The sequence below is a fragment of the Musca domestica genome, unplaced genomic scaffold (assembly GCF_030504385.1).
Source record: "Musca domestica strain aabys unplaced genomic scaffold, Musca_domestica.polishedcontigs.V.1.1 3, whole genome shotgun sequence".
Classification (NCBI taxonomy): domain Eukaryota; kingdom Metazoa; phylum Arthropoda; class Insecta; order Diptera; family Muscidae; genus Musca; species Musca domestica.
Genome location: NW_026712299.1, coordinates 7,486,922 through 7,500,846, shown reverse-complemented (window position 1 = coordinate 7,500,846; position 13,925 = coordinate 7,486,922). Strand labels below are relative to the sequence as shown.

At 33.1% G+C, this 13,925-nt stretch overlaps 4 protein-coding genes and 1 long non-coding RNA gene across 8 annotated transcripts; 1 reads left to right on the top strand and 4 right to left on the bottom strand.

Moving 5' to 3' along the window:
* Positions 1–34: 34 nt before the first annotated feature.
* Positions 35–3,800, bottom strand: LOC131800346 (polyprenol reductase-like). The gene is made up of 3 exons (XM_059124750.1): positions 2,348–3,800; positions 1,980–2,281; positions 35–1,817 (listed from the first exon to the last, which is right to left on the bottom strand). The coding sequence occupies exons 1-3, from the start codon at positions 2,913–2,915 to the stop codon at positions 1,725–1,727; spliced, it is 963 nt and encodes a 320-aa protein (XP_058980733.1). The 5' UTR covers positions 2,916–3,800; the 3' UTR covers positions 35–1,724.
* Positions 3,801–3,973: 173 nt separating this feature from the next.
* Positions 3,974–5,193, bottom strand: LOC131803438 (polyprenol reductase-like). Its single transcript, XM_059124749.1, has 3 exons — positions 4,629–5,193; positions 4,257–4,561; positions 3,974–4,197 (listed from the first exon to the last, which is right to left on the bottom strand). Exons 1-3 carry the CDS (start codon positions 5,191–5,193, stop codon positions 4,105–4,107), a joined length of 963 nt encoding a protein of 320 aa, XP_058980732.1. The 3' UTR covers positions 3,974–4,104.
* Positions 5,194–5,250: 57 nt separating this feature from the next.
* Positions 5,251–7,437, bottom strand: LOC101899650 (polyprenol reductase). 3 transcript variants are annotated; one of them, XM_059124747.1, is made up of 4 exons: positions 6,684–7,437; positions 6,394–6,621; positions 6,029–6,333; positions 5,251–5,636 (listed from the first exon to the last, which is right to left on the bottom strand). In XM_059124747.1, exons 2-4 carry the CDS (start codon positions 6,557–6,559, stop codon positions 5,544–5,546), a joined length of 564 nt encoding a protein of 187 aa, XP_058980730.1. In that variant the 5' UTR covers positions 6,560–6,621; positions 6,684–7,437; the 3' UTR covers positions 5,251–5,543. The 3 variants fall into 3 exon arrangements, with proteins under 3 accessions (XP_058980730.1, XP_058980731.1, XP_058980729.1); XM_059124748.1 differs by having other exon boundaries at positions 7,234–7,437; XM_059124746.1 differs by having other exon boundaries at positions 6,394–7,437.
* Positions 7,438–7,516: 79 nt separating this feature from the next.
* Positions 7,517–8,297, top strand: LOC109613450 (uncharacterized). The gene is made up of 2 exons (XR_002194986.2): positions 7,517–7,972; positions 8,035–8,297. It is a non-coding gene; the product is annotated as an uncharacterized LOC109613450 (long non-coding RNA).
* Positions 8,298–9,928: 1,631 nt separating this feature from the next.
* Positions 9,929–12,968, bottom strand: LOC101899818 (epsilon-sarcoglycan). Of its 2 annotated transcripts, XM_005187709.4 has the most exons (5): positions 12,230–12,968; positions 11,725–12,168; positions 10,619–10,729; positions 10,378–10,518; positions 9,929–10,317 (listed from the first exon to the last, which is right to left on the bottom strand). In XM_005187709.4, the coding sequence occupies exons 1-5, from the start codon at positions 12,814–12,816 to the stop codon at positions 10,209–10,211; spliced, it is 1,392 nt and encodes a 463-aa protein (XP_005187766.1). In that variant the 5' UTR covers positions 12,817–12,968; the 3' UTR covers positions 9,929–10,208. The 2 variants fall into 2 exon arrangements, with proteins under 2 accessions (XP_005187766.1, XP_005187767.1); XM_005187710.4 differs by lacking the exon at positions 10,619–10,729 and having other exon boundaries at positions 12,230–12,964.
* Between the last annotated feature and the right edge of the window lie 957 nt (positions 12,969–13,925).

Sequence of the window (13,925 nt, the reverse complement as noted above, 5' to 3'; positions counted from 1 at the left end):
TAGTATATTAAATATTTATATTAAAAAACATATATTTGAAAATTGTTTATCATAGGAATTGTGTCGTTTAAACAAATTTATTCCTGTAAATTAGTTGAGAATAATTTTGTTGTAACAAATTGCTAATGCGACTCTCTAATATTTTCACCGTGACAAATACATACAAATATTTGTAACGCGGACAAGTCAGGTGTCTCTAGACACAATTAAGGGCGGTTTGCGTTTAGCGGAAATAAGGGTTGTCGTTGTTTCATTCACAGGCATATAAATACTTTTTGCTGTGTTCGTTCCTATTACTATCCAAGGCACAATTGAGCCATGGTACTATCCATGGTAGAATAATTCAAGTAGTCGCATCGACACAGCTGCTGTCTACACGATTTTGAAATTAAAAATGTTGAATGAAAAATTATTGATAAATTATATTATAAAATTGTTGAAAAATGCATATAATAACAACCTCCGATTTTCGCTGTATAAGAAAAAATATCAAAATCTACTTATTTTTTAACAAAACATTTAAAAAATTTCGACATATTTCAAAAAAGCGGACAGTTAGAAAAGCAATCGACTCGCTCGTTAGCTGCAATTTAACATCTTAAATTTTGATACCCTCCACCTTGAAAGGGAGGGTATATTAACTTTGTTTGTAACATCCCTAAATATTCGTCGTAGACACCATAAAGTACATCTATTCTTGATCAGCATAAAATTCTAAGTCGATTTAACGATGTCCGCCCGTCTGTCAGTCGGTTGAAATCACGATACAGCCCATATTATTAGACGTTGAGCTTAAAAATTTGGCACAACAATTTGTATTGTGTCTAGAATGGTAGAATGGAATGGAATATCGGCACACGTTTCAGTATAGCCGCCATATAATGGTACCCCCCAACATTCGGCATTTTGATGATTTTGGCCACATCTTTTTACGGATTTGTCCAAAAATTGGCATTTGTTGGTCATAAGGGGTTGTAAGTCTGGTAGCGAAACATTGTATGCATAGGTCCACGTTTTTGTATAGCCCCCATATAACGGTACCTCCCAATATTCGGTACTTCGATGATTTTTGCCTCATTTTTCCACGTATTTCTCTAAAAATTGGTATTTGTAGTTCGTAATGGGTTTTAACTCCGCTGGTAGAACATAGTATATATAGATCCACGTTTTGGTATAGTATAAAATTGTCTATAGAGGTTCCTGTTAAAGTATGGCCCCCATATAACGGGTTTTTGAACAATTTTACAGCAGTATCCAAATGTTTAAAGTGGGACACGTCTGAATTCAGATACTTTTATATAAAAAAAGTTTTCTTTACACAGTGGTATTAAACGTTCGGCCCGGCTGAACTTAATGTTCTTTTTTTTACTTACTTGTTAATAGTAAAAATCGGCATTTCGTCTAAAAACTTATCAATACAGTTCCATAATTTGGCGTAAACTTATAAATTTTTAAAAATGTTACACAACTAATACACATATAAATATTTTAATATACGAATGACATCAAAATTACAACATTTCCTCTTATTCATAATGACATTGAAGTATTTAATTATTGTAGCTATTTTTAAAAGCAAGTAAGCAGCTATTTTAAAAATTATACAAATGTATATAAATCGTAACACAAATACTTTGAGTCCTTATGTAGAATTGTTCGAATGACCCAAAAATGTTTAAGGTTTATAAATAGTATACATAATACAGAATACCTTTGGTGGGATTTTATACCAGAAATGGTATCAAAGCTTTTCTTTGTTTCGGATAGTTCTTAAAGTTTTCCTTATACCACTTGTGAGTCAGCAGGGCAATAATAAGCTGAAATTAAAATATATATAATATTAATTTGTAATGAGAGGATATTTTTAGAAATAAGATTTTTCACTTCATTCAATGCAATGAAGGCAATGTTAAAGAAAAGGTGACATTTTTCTTAATTCACCCTTAATTTTAATGGAAAAAAATGTATACGTAAAATACCTGATTACTAGAAACCCACATAACAATTAATTTCCACGTGAAACTTTTTCCCACAACACTCAGCATTGAGACGTACATTAGGATTTCGAATAACATATGTGGCGATGATACAAGGTTGAAGAAACCTCCAGTTGGCATTAAGTGTTTCTCTGTTTCAAGTTTATGGGTGTTGGGATTTTTGCGTAAATTTACCAAAATCATATTTGATTTATACTGCTGCAACCAACTAAAGCAAAACGTACAAATGCCAACATATTGTACTAACGTGATTTTCATTAAACTGAATGAAGACGGCAGGGTTCCTGTGAGAGACAACAGACAACATTAAATTTAATATTCATATTTATTATCACAAGAATTTAACATACCTTTCACAAAACCTTCAGTGTTCAACAGCAATGCCAGAATAACTCCAAAGTAATGTAAATAACCTACCACATAGTAGGGTATATTTATTTTACCTTCCTTGGAAAATATCTGTACAAAATTGGTTTCATAGAAACGCCGTCCACATTGTAATGTCATAAGGACACTGGCAACCAGAGCACTATTTGAATTAATTAAAATGTTACGGTTTTCCGAGCCACCAGCAACAAAATCCAAAAACTCTATAACACTTTGTGGAGCTGCAGTGTGCGTTATAATACCCTTGATTATTAAATATAGTGCCAACAGTGCCCAGGTGAAAGCAAATATATAGAAATGTCTAAACCATGATTTTGGTACTTCAATTCGGTTAACTAGTGCTATTGCGGGACCATTGTGTTTGTGTTTTCCATAACGAAAGGATTGTTTTATGAAATCGGGTAAGATGGGTTCCACCACGATAATGAGCGAACCAAAGATAACAATAATTACAGTGAATCCAATAAATGTGGAATTAACTAGGTTGATTTTATTATATTTCAAATACTGCTCCACGAATTTGAGTAGCATGTTGTAATAATTACAATTTTTTCCACAAATACAGATAACCGTCACTGATGCTATGAATTGTATGCTAAGACTGTTGATAGCTAACTGATTTCCAGTTTTTCATTAACAAATAAAAATATATATTTAAAACAAACCAGAGCGTTGTCTCCTTAATTTATTTTTAGTCCATGATTTTGGATATGTCCATAAAAGAATGAGAGCAAGTGGTTCTTGTGTTGCGTTAAGAACCACAATGGAAGAATGGAAACAACGCTGGGTAATGTTTTGTGTTGTAATATAAATTTAAATACCAAAATATATTGATATTTACAAGCCTTATAAATATCGGTAAATCCTACGTGAATTCAACAGACGAACATGTCCTCATCGACATATTCAACTTATGGAAAAGGGTATAAAGGCGTCCATAGAATACTGATTTCAATTCAAGATACAAAAATATCACAATGTGCCAAATATAACTGTCTTACCTTTCCAGCGATGGACAGACAAGCCTAGATTTCGTCCACATGTGACGCCTCACATTTTGGCCATATAATAGCCATAAGGCTAAGGATGTAAAAATGTATTTTGGCGCCAAAATGACGAGCTATTGAGTTTTCATATTATATTATTAGTACTATGATAACCGATTTTAACTTTACTATATCGAGAAAAAATCGAAAACTAGTAGATTCCTGCAGGTTCTGGAACAGAGCACATATATATTACATTTTCATATTATACATGTCATCATAAGTAAATCTAAATGTTCAGAGAGGAAATGGAAAAGAGACTGCATCGATAATTGGTAACTTGGTCGTGCATACCTTTTGTAGCCATAAGGGCTATAAGGCGTAAGGGTTATAATAATGTATTTTTACACCAAAATGACTAGCCACTGAGCTTTCTGTGTCATCTGATCATATACCATGCTTAATATTACGCAACGATAAAGGAATCTATACGTTTAAAAGGAGAAAATGGAAAAAGCTACACAGATTTGTTATTCACTGTATATTAATGGTGTGTTCCAGAATTAGAAAAATGTAAATCTAAAAATCTTTTTACTACGATAACCGATTTGTACTTTATGATATCGAAAAAAATGTATATTCTTCCAGCTTTTGGTACACAGAGTATATATTAACATCAACAAAGGACGTATATTGCCCATAAAAAATTGCATTTGAAAGATCATTTGAAAATCTTACAAAATAAACGGTAAAATAGCTTTCCTATTACAAGGATAATTTTTAAAGTTCTCCTTATACCAAATGTGCGTTTGGATTGCAATATAGATCTGTAAAAGAGTACAAATTTAGAACTTATAATGTTTCAAACAATTAAAAAAATGATTACCTGATTACTTATTACGGAAATTGCAAGAAGCCACCATGTAATACTTCCTCGAAAAAAGCCAAAAAGTAGTGAAACATATATGCCAATTTCAAAAAGCATATGTGGTGATGATACCCTTTCGAAATAGCCACCTCTGGGAAGCAAATGTTTTTCGGTGATCAATTTTCCAGATATTTTCTCTTTTCGTAGATAAATTAATATTAAATTCGTTTGATACTGTTGCCACCAACAGAAAAGGAAAACGAGAATGGAGCAATATTGAATTAATGATAATTCCAGTAAGTCGATGGGACTGGTAGTTGAACCTTTTGAGAAAAATGAAAATAAAAACAATAAATTTAAATGTTCAATAGAAAATATGCTTAAACTTACCTTCAACAAAACCTTCAGCATTTGCCACCAGAACAGGCATTAATACAAAATAGATACAGAAACTCAACAAATAATGCCTCATATCCAATCTGCTATTTTTCGAGAAAATTTGAATGAATATTGTCTCATAAGCTCGTCTTGCACATTGTAGGCCCATTAGCACTGTTACAATCAGACACTCTGTTGAATTTAATATAACTTTGCGATTTTTACCACCAGCAAGAATATTTAACAATATTGCCACAAATTTTGGCAGTTTACTTTGGAATATGTACATTTCTATTACTAGATAAATATAACATAATGATAAAATCGAACCCATTAGATAGGTGTATGAAATCCATGACTTGGGTACAGTTAATATTGATTTCCGGGAGCTATATAATGCATATTTGCCGAAAAGGAAAAATTCTTTGGCTCTCTCCGGTAATTTGAAATTAGTAAAATGCATTAGCGTGGCACCAATTATGACAAAGGTATTTAGAGTAAAAAATATTGTATTTATTATGTTTATATTCCAATATTCAATGAAGTTTATAATAGTTTGCCAAGCTGTTGGTGACATGGTAGTTCCTTCGAATAATAGTTGTTGCCTGTGGTTGCGAAATAAAACTAAATAGAGAACAGTCTATTTTCACACTTTTATTAACGAAAATGTGAGTTAATTTGTAATGGAAACCCGCATTTGTATAAAATTAAGGAAAATTGTATTGATAAGTTAATTTAATGGGAATAAATGCTAGTACATACGTTGTAACCGTTTGTATTAATTAAATATTTGATGATAAAACAGCAAACTTCGAGTTTTAACGAAATGAACATAACAGTTCATCCATTATAGGCCCTCTTTTTAGTTCTCACAAAATAAATATATGTTATTTAACCATATATGTTTGTATTTACTGAATATAGCTATTATATTGTAAATGGTATTATAGCCTTCCGTTTTCTTGGGTAATTTTTAAATGTTTGTTTGTACCACGTGTGAGTGCACATTGCATTGTATATCTGTAAAAAAATAAAAATATAGACTTTTAGTAGATTTGGTGACATTTTGAAATATTCGTTGGTGACAATCGTCCAGAATACGAAATTTTTTGGAAAAACATTTGATAAAGCACTTTCTTTATTAAAACATGCAACTTCAATCAAGACAAACGTTGGGAAATATTTACTAAGTACCTTGTGAAAATTTTTGGAAAAACATTTGATAAAGCACTTTCTTTATTAAAACATGCAACTTCAATCAAGACAAACGTTGGGAAATATTTACTAAGTACCTTGTGATTAATAATAGAGGAATAAATCTGTCAGTTGATAATAACAATGCCTAATGCTGGATTGAAGGATTTTGTACAAAGATAAGTATGTCATAACATATTCCACACTTCAAAACTCACCTGATTACTAGTAACCCATATGACAACTAGCCACCATGTGAGGCTCTTTTCCATGAAGCCCACCAGAAGAGCCACATACAAGACAACTTCAAATAGCATATGAGGTGAAGATATCCAGTCAAAGAATCCTCCCGATGGTAGCAAATGTTTTTCGGTGATCACTTTTCCTGTTTTGCGATCAGTGCGTAAATTCACTAATATCAAATTGCTTTGATATTGGTGCCACCAAGAGAAGAGGAATAAAGCAATTGTCACATAGTGGATTCCAGAGAGCTGAGAAAAATTGAGTCCCGATGGATGTGAACCTGAAACGTTGAATTATTTGTAAATCACTACTTAAACTTGATATCATATCCATAACTTACCTCCTACAAATCCTTCGGAATTTGCTAAAATCGTAAGAATTGTGCCAAAATAATGCACATAACCAACGGCATAGTGGCCAATGCTGATTTTGTTATTCTTCGAAAATATTTGTACAAAATTTGTTTCATAAAAACGTCGTGTACACTGCAGACACATGAGACTCATAACAATGAGACATGATGTGGAATCTATTAAAACTTTACGCCTTCGTCCGCCTCCAATAAAATCTAGGAATAACACAACTAATGTTGGTGTTTCCTTGCCCAATACAGATGATTGAAACACAAACCATAAACAGGACCAGGAAAAAATCAAAGCAAAAGTATAAAAATGTGAGAACCACGATTTCGGCACTTCTAATTTTGTTATCAGTAAACATTTTTGCCGTTCATTGTAGGCATGTTTGCCGTAGCGTAATAATTGCCGAATACCGACCGGTAATTTTTGTTCCATAACACTCATTAAAACGCCAAATATCACCATAAGAAAACACAAGACAAAAAATAGAAGATTTAATAAATTTATATTCCATTTTTCAATTAAATTTAATAGAAATTCCGGAGTTATGTTTAGCATTTTTTCGACAATCTATATCCGTAGTGCAACTTTACTCCTCTTCCGCAAGAAGAAACCTAAAATACATGACTGCGTTATCGGAATTCGTTTGGTTTAGGAAAAAATGCTGTTCAAAGTGCACATTAAATAAGAGATAATACCAAGCAGATACGACAAAAATTAGTGTAGGTCAGGAAATATTTGGCTATGTTAACATAAAGTTTTGTTGTAAATGTTTCAGAAATTTGTTTCAGTTTCGCGGTTTATATTCCATTTTGTCATACCCAGGCACGAGGAAACAAACAATTGGATTTATTGCCATATCGGTTTAAAAATACGACTGAGACGAGGGCTTCCGAGTCGTCGATTTCTTCTACAAGAACTATGGTCAAGATCCATACATATAGCCACAGTTGAAAGATGCAGTTGTTCTGAATGACTTATAGTAACAAAAGGTATTTCTGGTTACATTTCCTGCAGGAATTGTCCAGCAGCTGTGGAAGGTAAACAGACGGAATCTCTGCAAAAACGTGCATCAGCATCAGCTGATTTGTGAAAACAAAACAGTTTGTCCGCTAAAAAAAGAACGAAGCACGCAAAAGTTAAAAATAAATAAATTTTAAATTAAAATCAATTTGAAACAATTCCATGGGAAAATCAGTCTAAAATCATAAAAATATCAGATATCGGAAGATACCGTTATATGGGCTATGGAAAAACGTGGTTTTATATGGACTATCACACAGCAAAAGTGATAGAACCCATGTAAACTTAACCTTATGATATGTTACGTTACGTTGCCACCAATAAACTTGTACGTTGCGTAGCGTACGTTTGCGTTACATACTTTTAATAACTTGACAATGTCAGCTGCTAAAGCATTCTCAGAAGTTCGTGTTTAGAGGTAGCTACAAAGCCAGCATTTCATTCGTAATTTGCTTTTTCCGGCGTCTGGTCCGCGACAATTTTGAAGAGATCATCAATTAAGAATAGTGAATGTGAATTTTACTTATAACCAAAAAGGTAATATATATAAAATTTAAAAAGTTACACTTAATATTACAAATGTTTTACATTAATTGCAGATTTAATCTATTTGGAGTTAATTACTAGCGGCAAACATTGGAACACGAATACTGATACGAGTATTTTTTGCTGCAACAAAGCAAGCAGTCCAAGGGGTAGTTTTTAAATGCAGATGTGGAACATGATTTAATTAATTTAAGTATTTGATTAAATGCAGTTATAATAATATGTTGGATATGTTTATCGATATATTTAACAAAAACTTTTGTAGATTCTTTAGTCTAAGATGTATTAGAATAAAATCTAGAATGTAGCTCAAAAATAGTGGATATTGAGTTGTTCTTTTTCTTTGGGTTTATGGCAATTGTTTTTTTTTATGAGCTGATAAGGGATGGCATAAAATGGAATGTAGGCTGACATATTTTGTGGACATAGTAGTTGTGTTTACTATATTTTTCCCACGCTTTGTTCATATATGGACTGTGTCTAACATTGATATGAATAGAAGAATTCAGCGTATTTCACATAATTTTCCCCCATGTAGGGATTTCCTTTACAACCTACAATAATGTAATTGAAAAATGTTAACACCCTTTTCCTGTTTTATGTTTGTTGTAATTGATGCAAACGTTTCCGAATGTGTTAAACTGATTTAAAAAGAAAAATATAAAGGACAGTTAGTCAATAAAATATTTCTACTCCTACAGGAAATATTGTAAGTAATGAGAAAACTAAACTTTAAATTACTCCGATATAATGAATGAATTCAACTTAAAACCGTTTAATACTAACAGCTTCAAAGATCTGTATATGAGATGAAAAAACTGCAACCAACTTCAGACTGCTATAATTTCTAAGCCACTCGTCCGTCAACAGTTAAAATTATATAATATTATAAAAATGTCTCGTGATAAATATTGAAAAATTAGCTCGGGGTAAAGCCATTGAAATTCAAAAAAGTACAAGAACTTACACCGTAACAGAAAGAAAATAGACTCAAAAGAGCTATAGAGTTGCTTCGTTTGGCCAAAAGTTGTGAAGTGCCGAATTTGGTTTTCTTCGATGAGAAAACATTCGTTCTCCAGCAGTTTGTAAACAAACAAAATGATCATATTTACTTGCCAAAGAAGTCGGATAAAAATGTGCACCTTCGGTTGGCCACCAGAATTTAAGCGCCGGCCCTGGTGATGGTATGTGCCGCCATAACAGCCGATGGTCGCTCTCCGCTCGTATTAATCGGGCGTGGCATCAGAATAAATGCCGAATATAATAGGCAATAATATTCTGGAGGGTGTATTAAAAAAATACCAAAGTGTCGCTCCGCCAGGAATGGGCCAAAATACCGCAGAGCAACATTCGGGCAGCGTGTGGCTCTTTTCATTGGCCGTTTGAAGAACATAATTCGTGCCAAAGGTGACCAATTCGAACAAATCTAAAGTTATTCTAAAATTTGATGCTATTTCCGACATTTTTTGCTTTCATTCATAAAATTAAAAAAAAAATTGTAAAAATTATGGCGTTGGACTTTGTTGCAGTTTTTATCTCACCCTGTATAACTCTAATAACAAAAAATGTCTTTGAATATAAATATTGTCTCGACAAACTGTGTGCCCGGTTGTGGCACAAACATTCACACATATCTCCACTACTACAGGGATTCCTCATTGTTATTACAGTTCCGCGAAAACTAACCTCTGTTTAATCCTACTTACTTCACCATGTGCGATTTTACGAACACAGCCCAATGTTCCCAAGCATGTTTACCCAGGTAGTAGATAAAATAAGCAATCGTTTATTTCCCTTAAGTAGTCTTTGTTGTGAGGAGGGTTGAATTTCCTTGTAAGAATTGGCATGTTAACAATCTACCTAAAGCAAAAATACTAATAATTTTTTCCATCTGTTATAATACAACTGTAAATTGCATATTGTAGGAAGAACAAATGGTTTCCTTAATAGGTTTCAAAGCATTCTTTATTATTGTTTTCCTATAAAATTGATAATTAATAAATTGCAACCATAATAATAATCTCTACTGGTTAACATCTACAAGAAATATATGTTCCATATAGATATAGATGATGATAATAGTTCTTCTATTCATTCATATATGTTTGTATGTATTTCATACTGAGTATTGATATAAAATGTGATTATGTATAATTCTGTTCGTTCTCGATTTTTTTGAATTGTCCGCTTAACAGTACAGAATACGGGGACCAGATGAAGTTGGTTGTCATATATCCACACCGCCGCTGCGTGTTAAAGTGCCCCCCTTATATGGAGGAGGTTTGGGCCTTAGATATGTGTTAGATGGACTTTCAGTTTGATAGAAACTAGTGGGGCTTAAGAATCAAGATAAATGGATAAATATTCGAAATTTGTAAACTTTTTTGCATAAATACCTTTGGGAACGTACACTTGTATTGTCCAACAAGCAATTCGGGTCTTTAAGGCTCTTAAGTGTGGTCACAGGTTGAGAATTTGTATCGGAATACTGTACCATTTGAACTGTGGACGATGTTGTAGGATAGGTTTCCTTATAACTGAAATTACAGGAAATATAGAAATTACTTTTTATCAGTGAATTTGAATATTGAAAAATATATTTCACATTTTAATGATAATCTAATAGAAATAAATCACCTTTCATGATCTTGTTTTGAATCAGTATCAGAACCAGGCGACGATTCTAAACATTCTTCTTCGCAGATATGAAAAATGTTATCAAAAAAGAATTCCGATTTTGGATCGTGTCTAGAACAGAAATAATAATAAACAAAATAAAATAATAAAATGAAACAAAAATGAACTAAAAATCGGAAGGATCTATATGGGGTTATAACTTGGGATTCCAAACATTTTTAGAAGGATCCCTATAGGTTTTAAAATTTGCTTTTAATATATTTTTAGGAGGATTCGTAAAGTGTTATAAAGGAGTTTCCATAAGGAGCTATGAACATGATATTAGGAGGATTCGTAAAGGGTAACACAAGTGGATTTCATAAATACTTAGTGAAGGCTATGTAAGGGGCAATACGAGTGAATTTTATAAATGTTTTTGGAGAACTTTAAAGGTTGTTTAAGAGTACCAACAATGGATTATTAACATGACATATTAAATTTTTAGCAGGGTCAACATTACAGTATTTGTACACATTTTTAAGAAAATATATGATGCAGCATCGAAATTATTTTTTTATATTTTGAAAAGCTATAGGCAAATATTTAAAATTTTTTTACGATTTGATTTCCAAGAGGGATTTTAAAATAGCTTCAAAAAGATTCTTACGGGAATATCTTAACATTCAAGTATTTTAAAAGAAAACCAGTAAAGAAAGGGCGGGGTCGACTTTATGATATCCCACACCACTTTGCATATTTAGTAGAGATTGACATAACAACGAGGCATTTGTGCCTTTCAGATCGGGCTTGTATTACCCAATTAACAATTAACTTGAAATCGGATTAAGATATATATGGGAGATATATCAAAATCTGAACCGATCTCGATAAAATTTTTCAAAGGTATTTTTGAGCTGTATTTGATATATTTTCCCAAATATCGTTGTTACAAAGTGCTTATTACGGCTGTTGAGGACAAAAATAACAAATCGGATGAACAATATGTATGGGAGTTATAGCTATATCTGAACCGATTTCGATCAAATTTGGCACACTTATTAATAGGTTACATCGGAAGCAGAATTTTACGCTGACCAAGAACGTATAAAATACCTCGAAATACTCACAATTTCTGATGTCTGAAGCATAGCGTGGCCGTTAGAATACCACATAGCAGTCCAAATAAAACCGTTGGTATGGCAAAGGCAAATGCAAATTCATCAATATAATTTCGAATGGGAACATCCTCGCGAGCCATGCCATGCCAACGATCAGTTCGCCTTTTCAAATTTAACATTTCAGTTTGTCCAATAACTCTATTGTTGTTATTATTATTCTGATTTCCATTGGCAGCTGTATCATGATTATGATGTAGAACTTCTGGGGCTGAATCGGTGCCCACCATCTTGAAAGCACACCAATCCAATTTGAAACCAACATTTTCAAATATTTTCTGTACCGAAGTGCGTTTATATGTGCATGAGGGTAATTTGTATAGTGGACGTACTTCCTCCTGCAGTTGATTTAGGCGATCTGAGAATTTCGCAAAGCTTCCCAAATGTACAATAACGCTGAAATGAAAAAGAAATTATTTAATAGCGAATTTAGTAATGCATTTATTTATTATTTTACCCCTCATGCTGCTGGGGCCTTAATGGCAAACGTCCACCCATATTCACGGCCGATTCCATAAAAACTAAACTTAAATCCGATTCACTTTCTGGCCACAAATCTTTGCGGAAAATATTACGTAAATTTTCCACTCTCCCCGGATCCATTAGGTGTACCCAATTTAAATTGTCGATTTTCATTTGAACCACATTGGGTGCATGGAATTTAGATGCAATTGTTATATCCAACTGAGCCGTCCTTGTTTCATAGTTTTGTTTATTCAATGCCACAATCTCCAACGTAATTTTCTTTCCAGCCAAACGTCCCGGTGGTGTACCATACAGAAAACCGGCATGATGTTCGTGGCTATACATATAGCGCATCCATGATGGTAAATCGGGATAAGATTTCAATGACGGAGTGTAACGAAATTGTTCATTAATCACTTGATGGGTCCAATTAAACATGGACGGTTCTATTTTAAAGGTGTACAATTCTCCTACGGATGCTTGACCCACGATTTGACCGTTCGAGGTCGCACATAGGCACCCAAATAACAGCAAGGCCGTTGTCTGGCACCAAAATAATATTTTTGTTTTGAATAACATTTTCTCTCGTTTTCTTTTAATTTAATTCGAAAACATTATTTAGAAATGCTTATTTCAAGATAAAGTATTTTTTTCATTCACTTTAATGGAAAATTGAAAATTTGCGAATTATAAAATCGCCAGTCCGAGAAAATGTGTTAGCTGTGTATCTAAATGAAATTTTGTGGGTGGTGGGCGAAAATGGCAATAAATGTTTTCGGGGGGCGATTTGTGGGGAAAAGAGAATGCATATTGTTTACATGAGCATGGACTAATGAGAGACATAAACAGAGAATATACATAACGGTTACAACAACTCAAATTGAAAAAAGAAGGTTGCCATATTTATGAAAATACGTTCAATTCGATTACACAAAGAAAGTATCGATTATTAAACAAATAACGGATTTATTTGAATTATGGCTGTTGTGTTTCAGGACCTGTTAATTAAAGGTATAAATTGTGATTTTTAGCTATTATATTTTTGGCAAAACTGCTTAAAACATCTCAAGCACGTTTCGAGTTTGGCTTCACTGTCACGTATCCTCAGTTTGGTCTAAAATTTAACAATGAATAATCTTACAAACGAACAAGCTTACAAATCATTGAATTGTAATATCAAAAATTTGTGCTCGGCGAAGAAGCTCTTTTTGTCTCAATCCGTCCGTAAATAAGCAAAATTATAGACGTTGGAGTGAAGATCAGAATCGTTACAAAAACTACCAATGCATCCAGAAAGTCAGAATTTCTTTTTTTTATGAACTGATAGCATCATTGGACTGTACTTCTTCAAAGGAGCTACGAATCATAACGAAACGGTGAATGGTAAGCTTTACATTGTGATGATATCTAATTTATTGCGGCATGACACGTAATTTCAACATGACAGTGCAGCAGCATCCGTAACACTAGATATATTAAGAGGCAAGTCCATTGAACATTTTATTTCACGTTCGTGACCGGTAAATTGCGCGCCCGAGATCGAGTGGTTTAACAGCGTTAAACAATTTTTTGTGGGGCTATTTCTGTGTAGACGAGCCCGCTTCAATTAAAGCATTTGAAGACAACATTCAAAAAATTATTAGTGAGATACCTGCCGCAATGTTGGAAGGAGGTGGTGCAGGCACGGT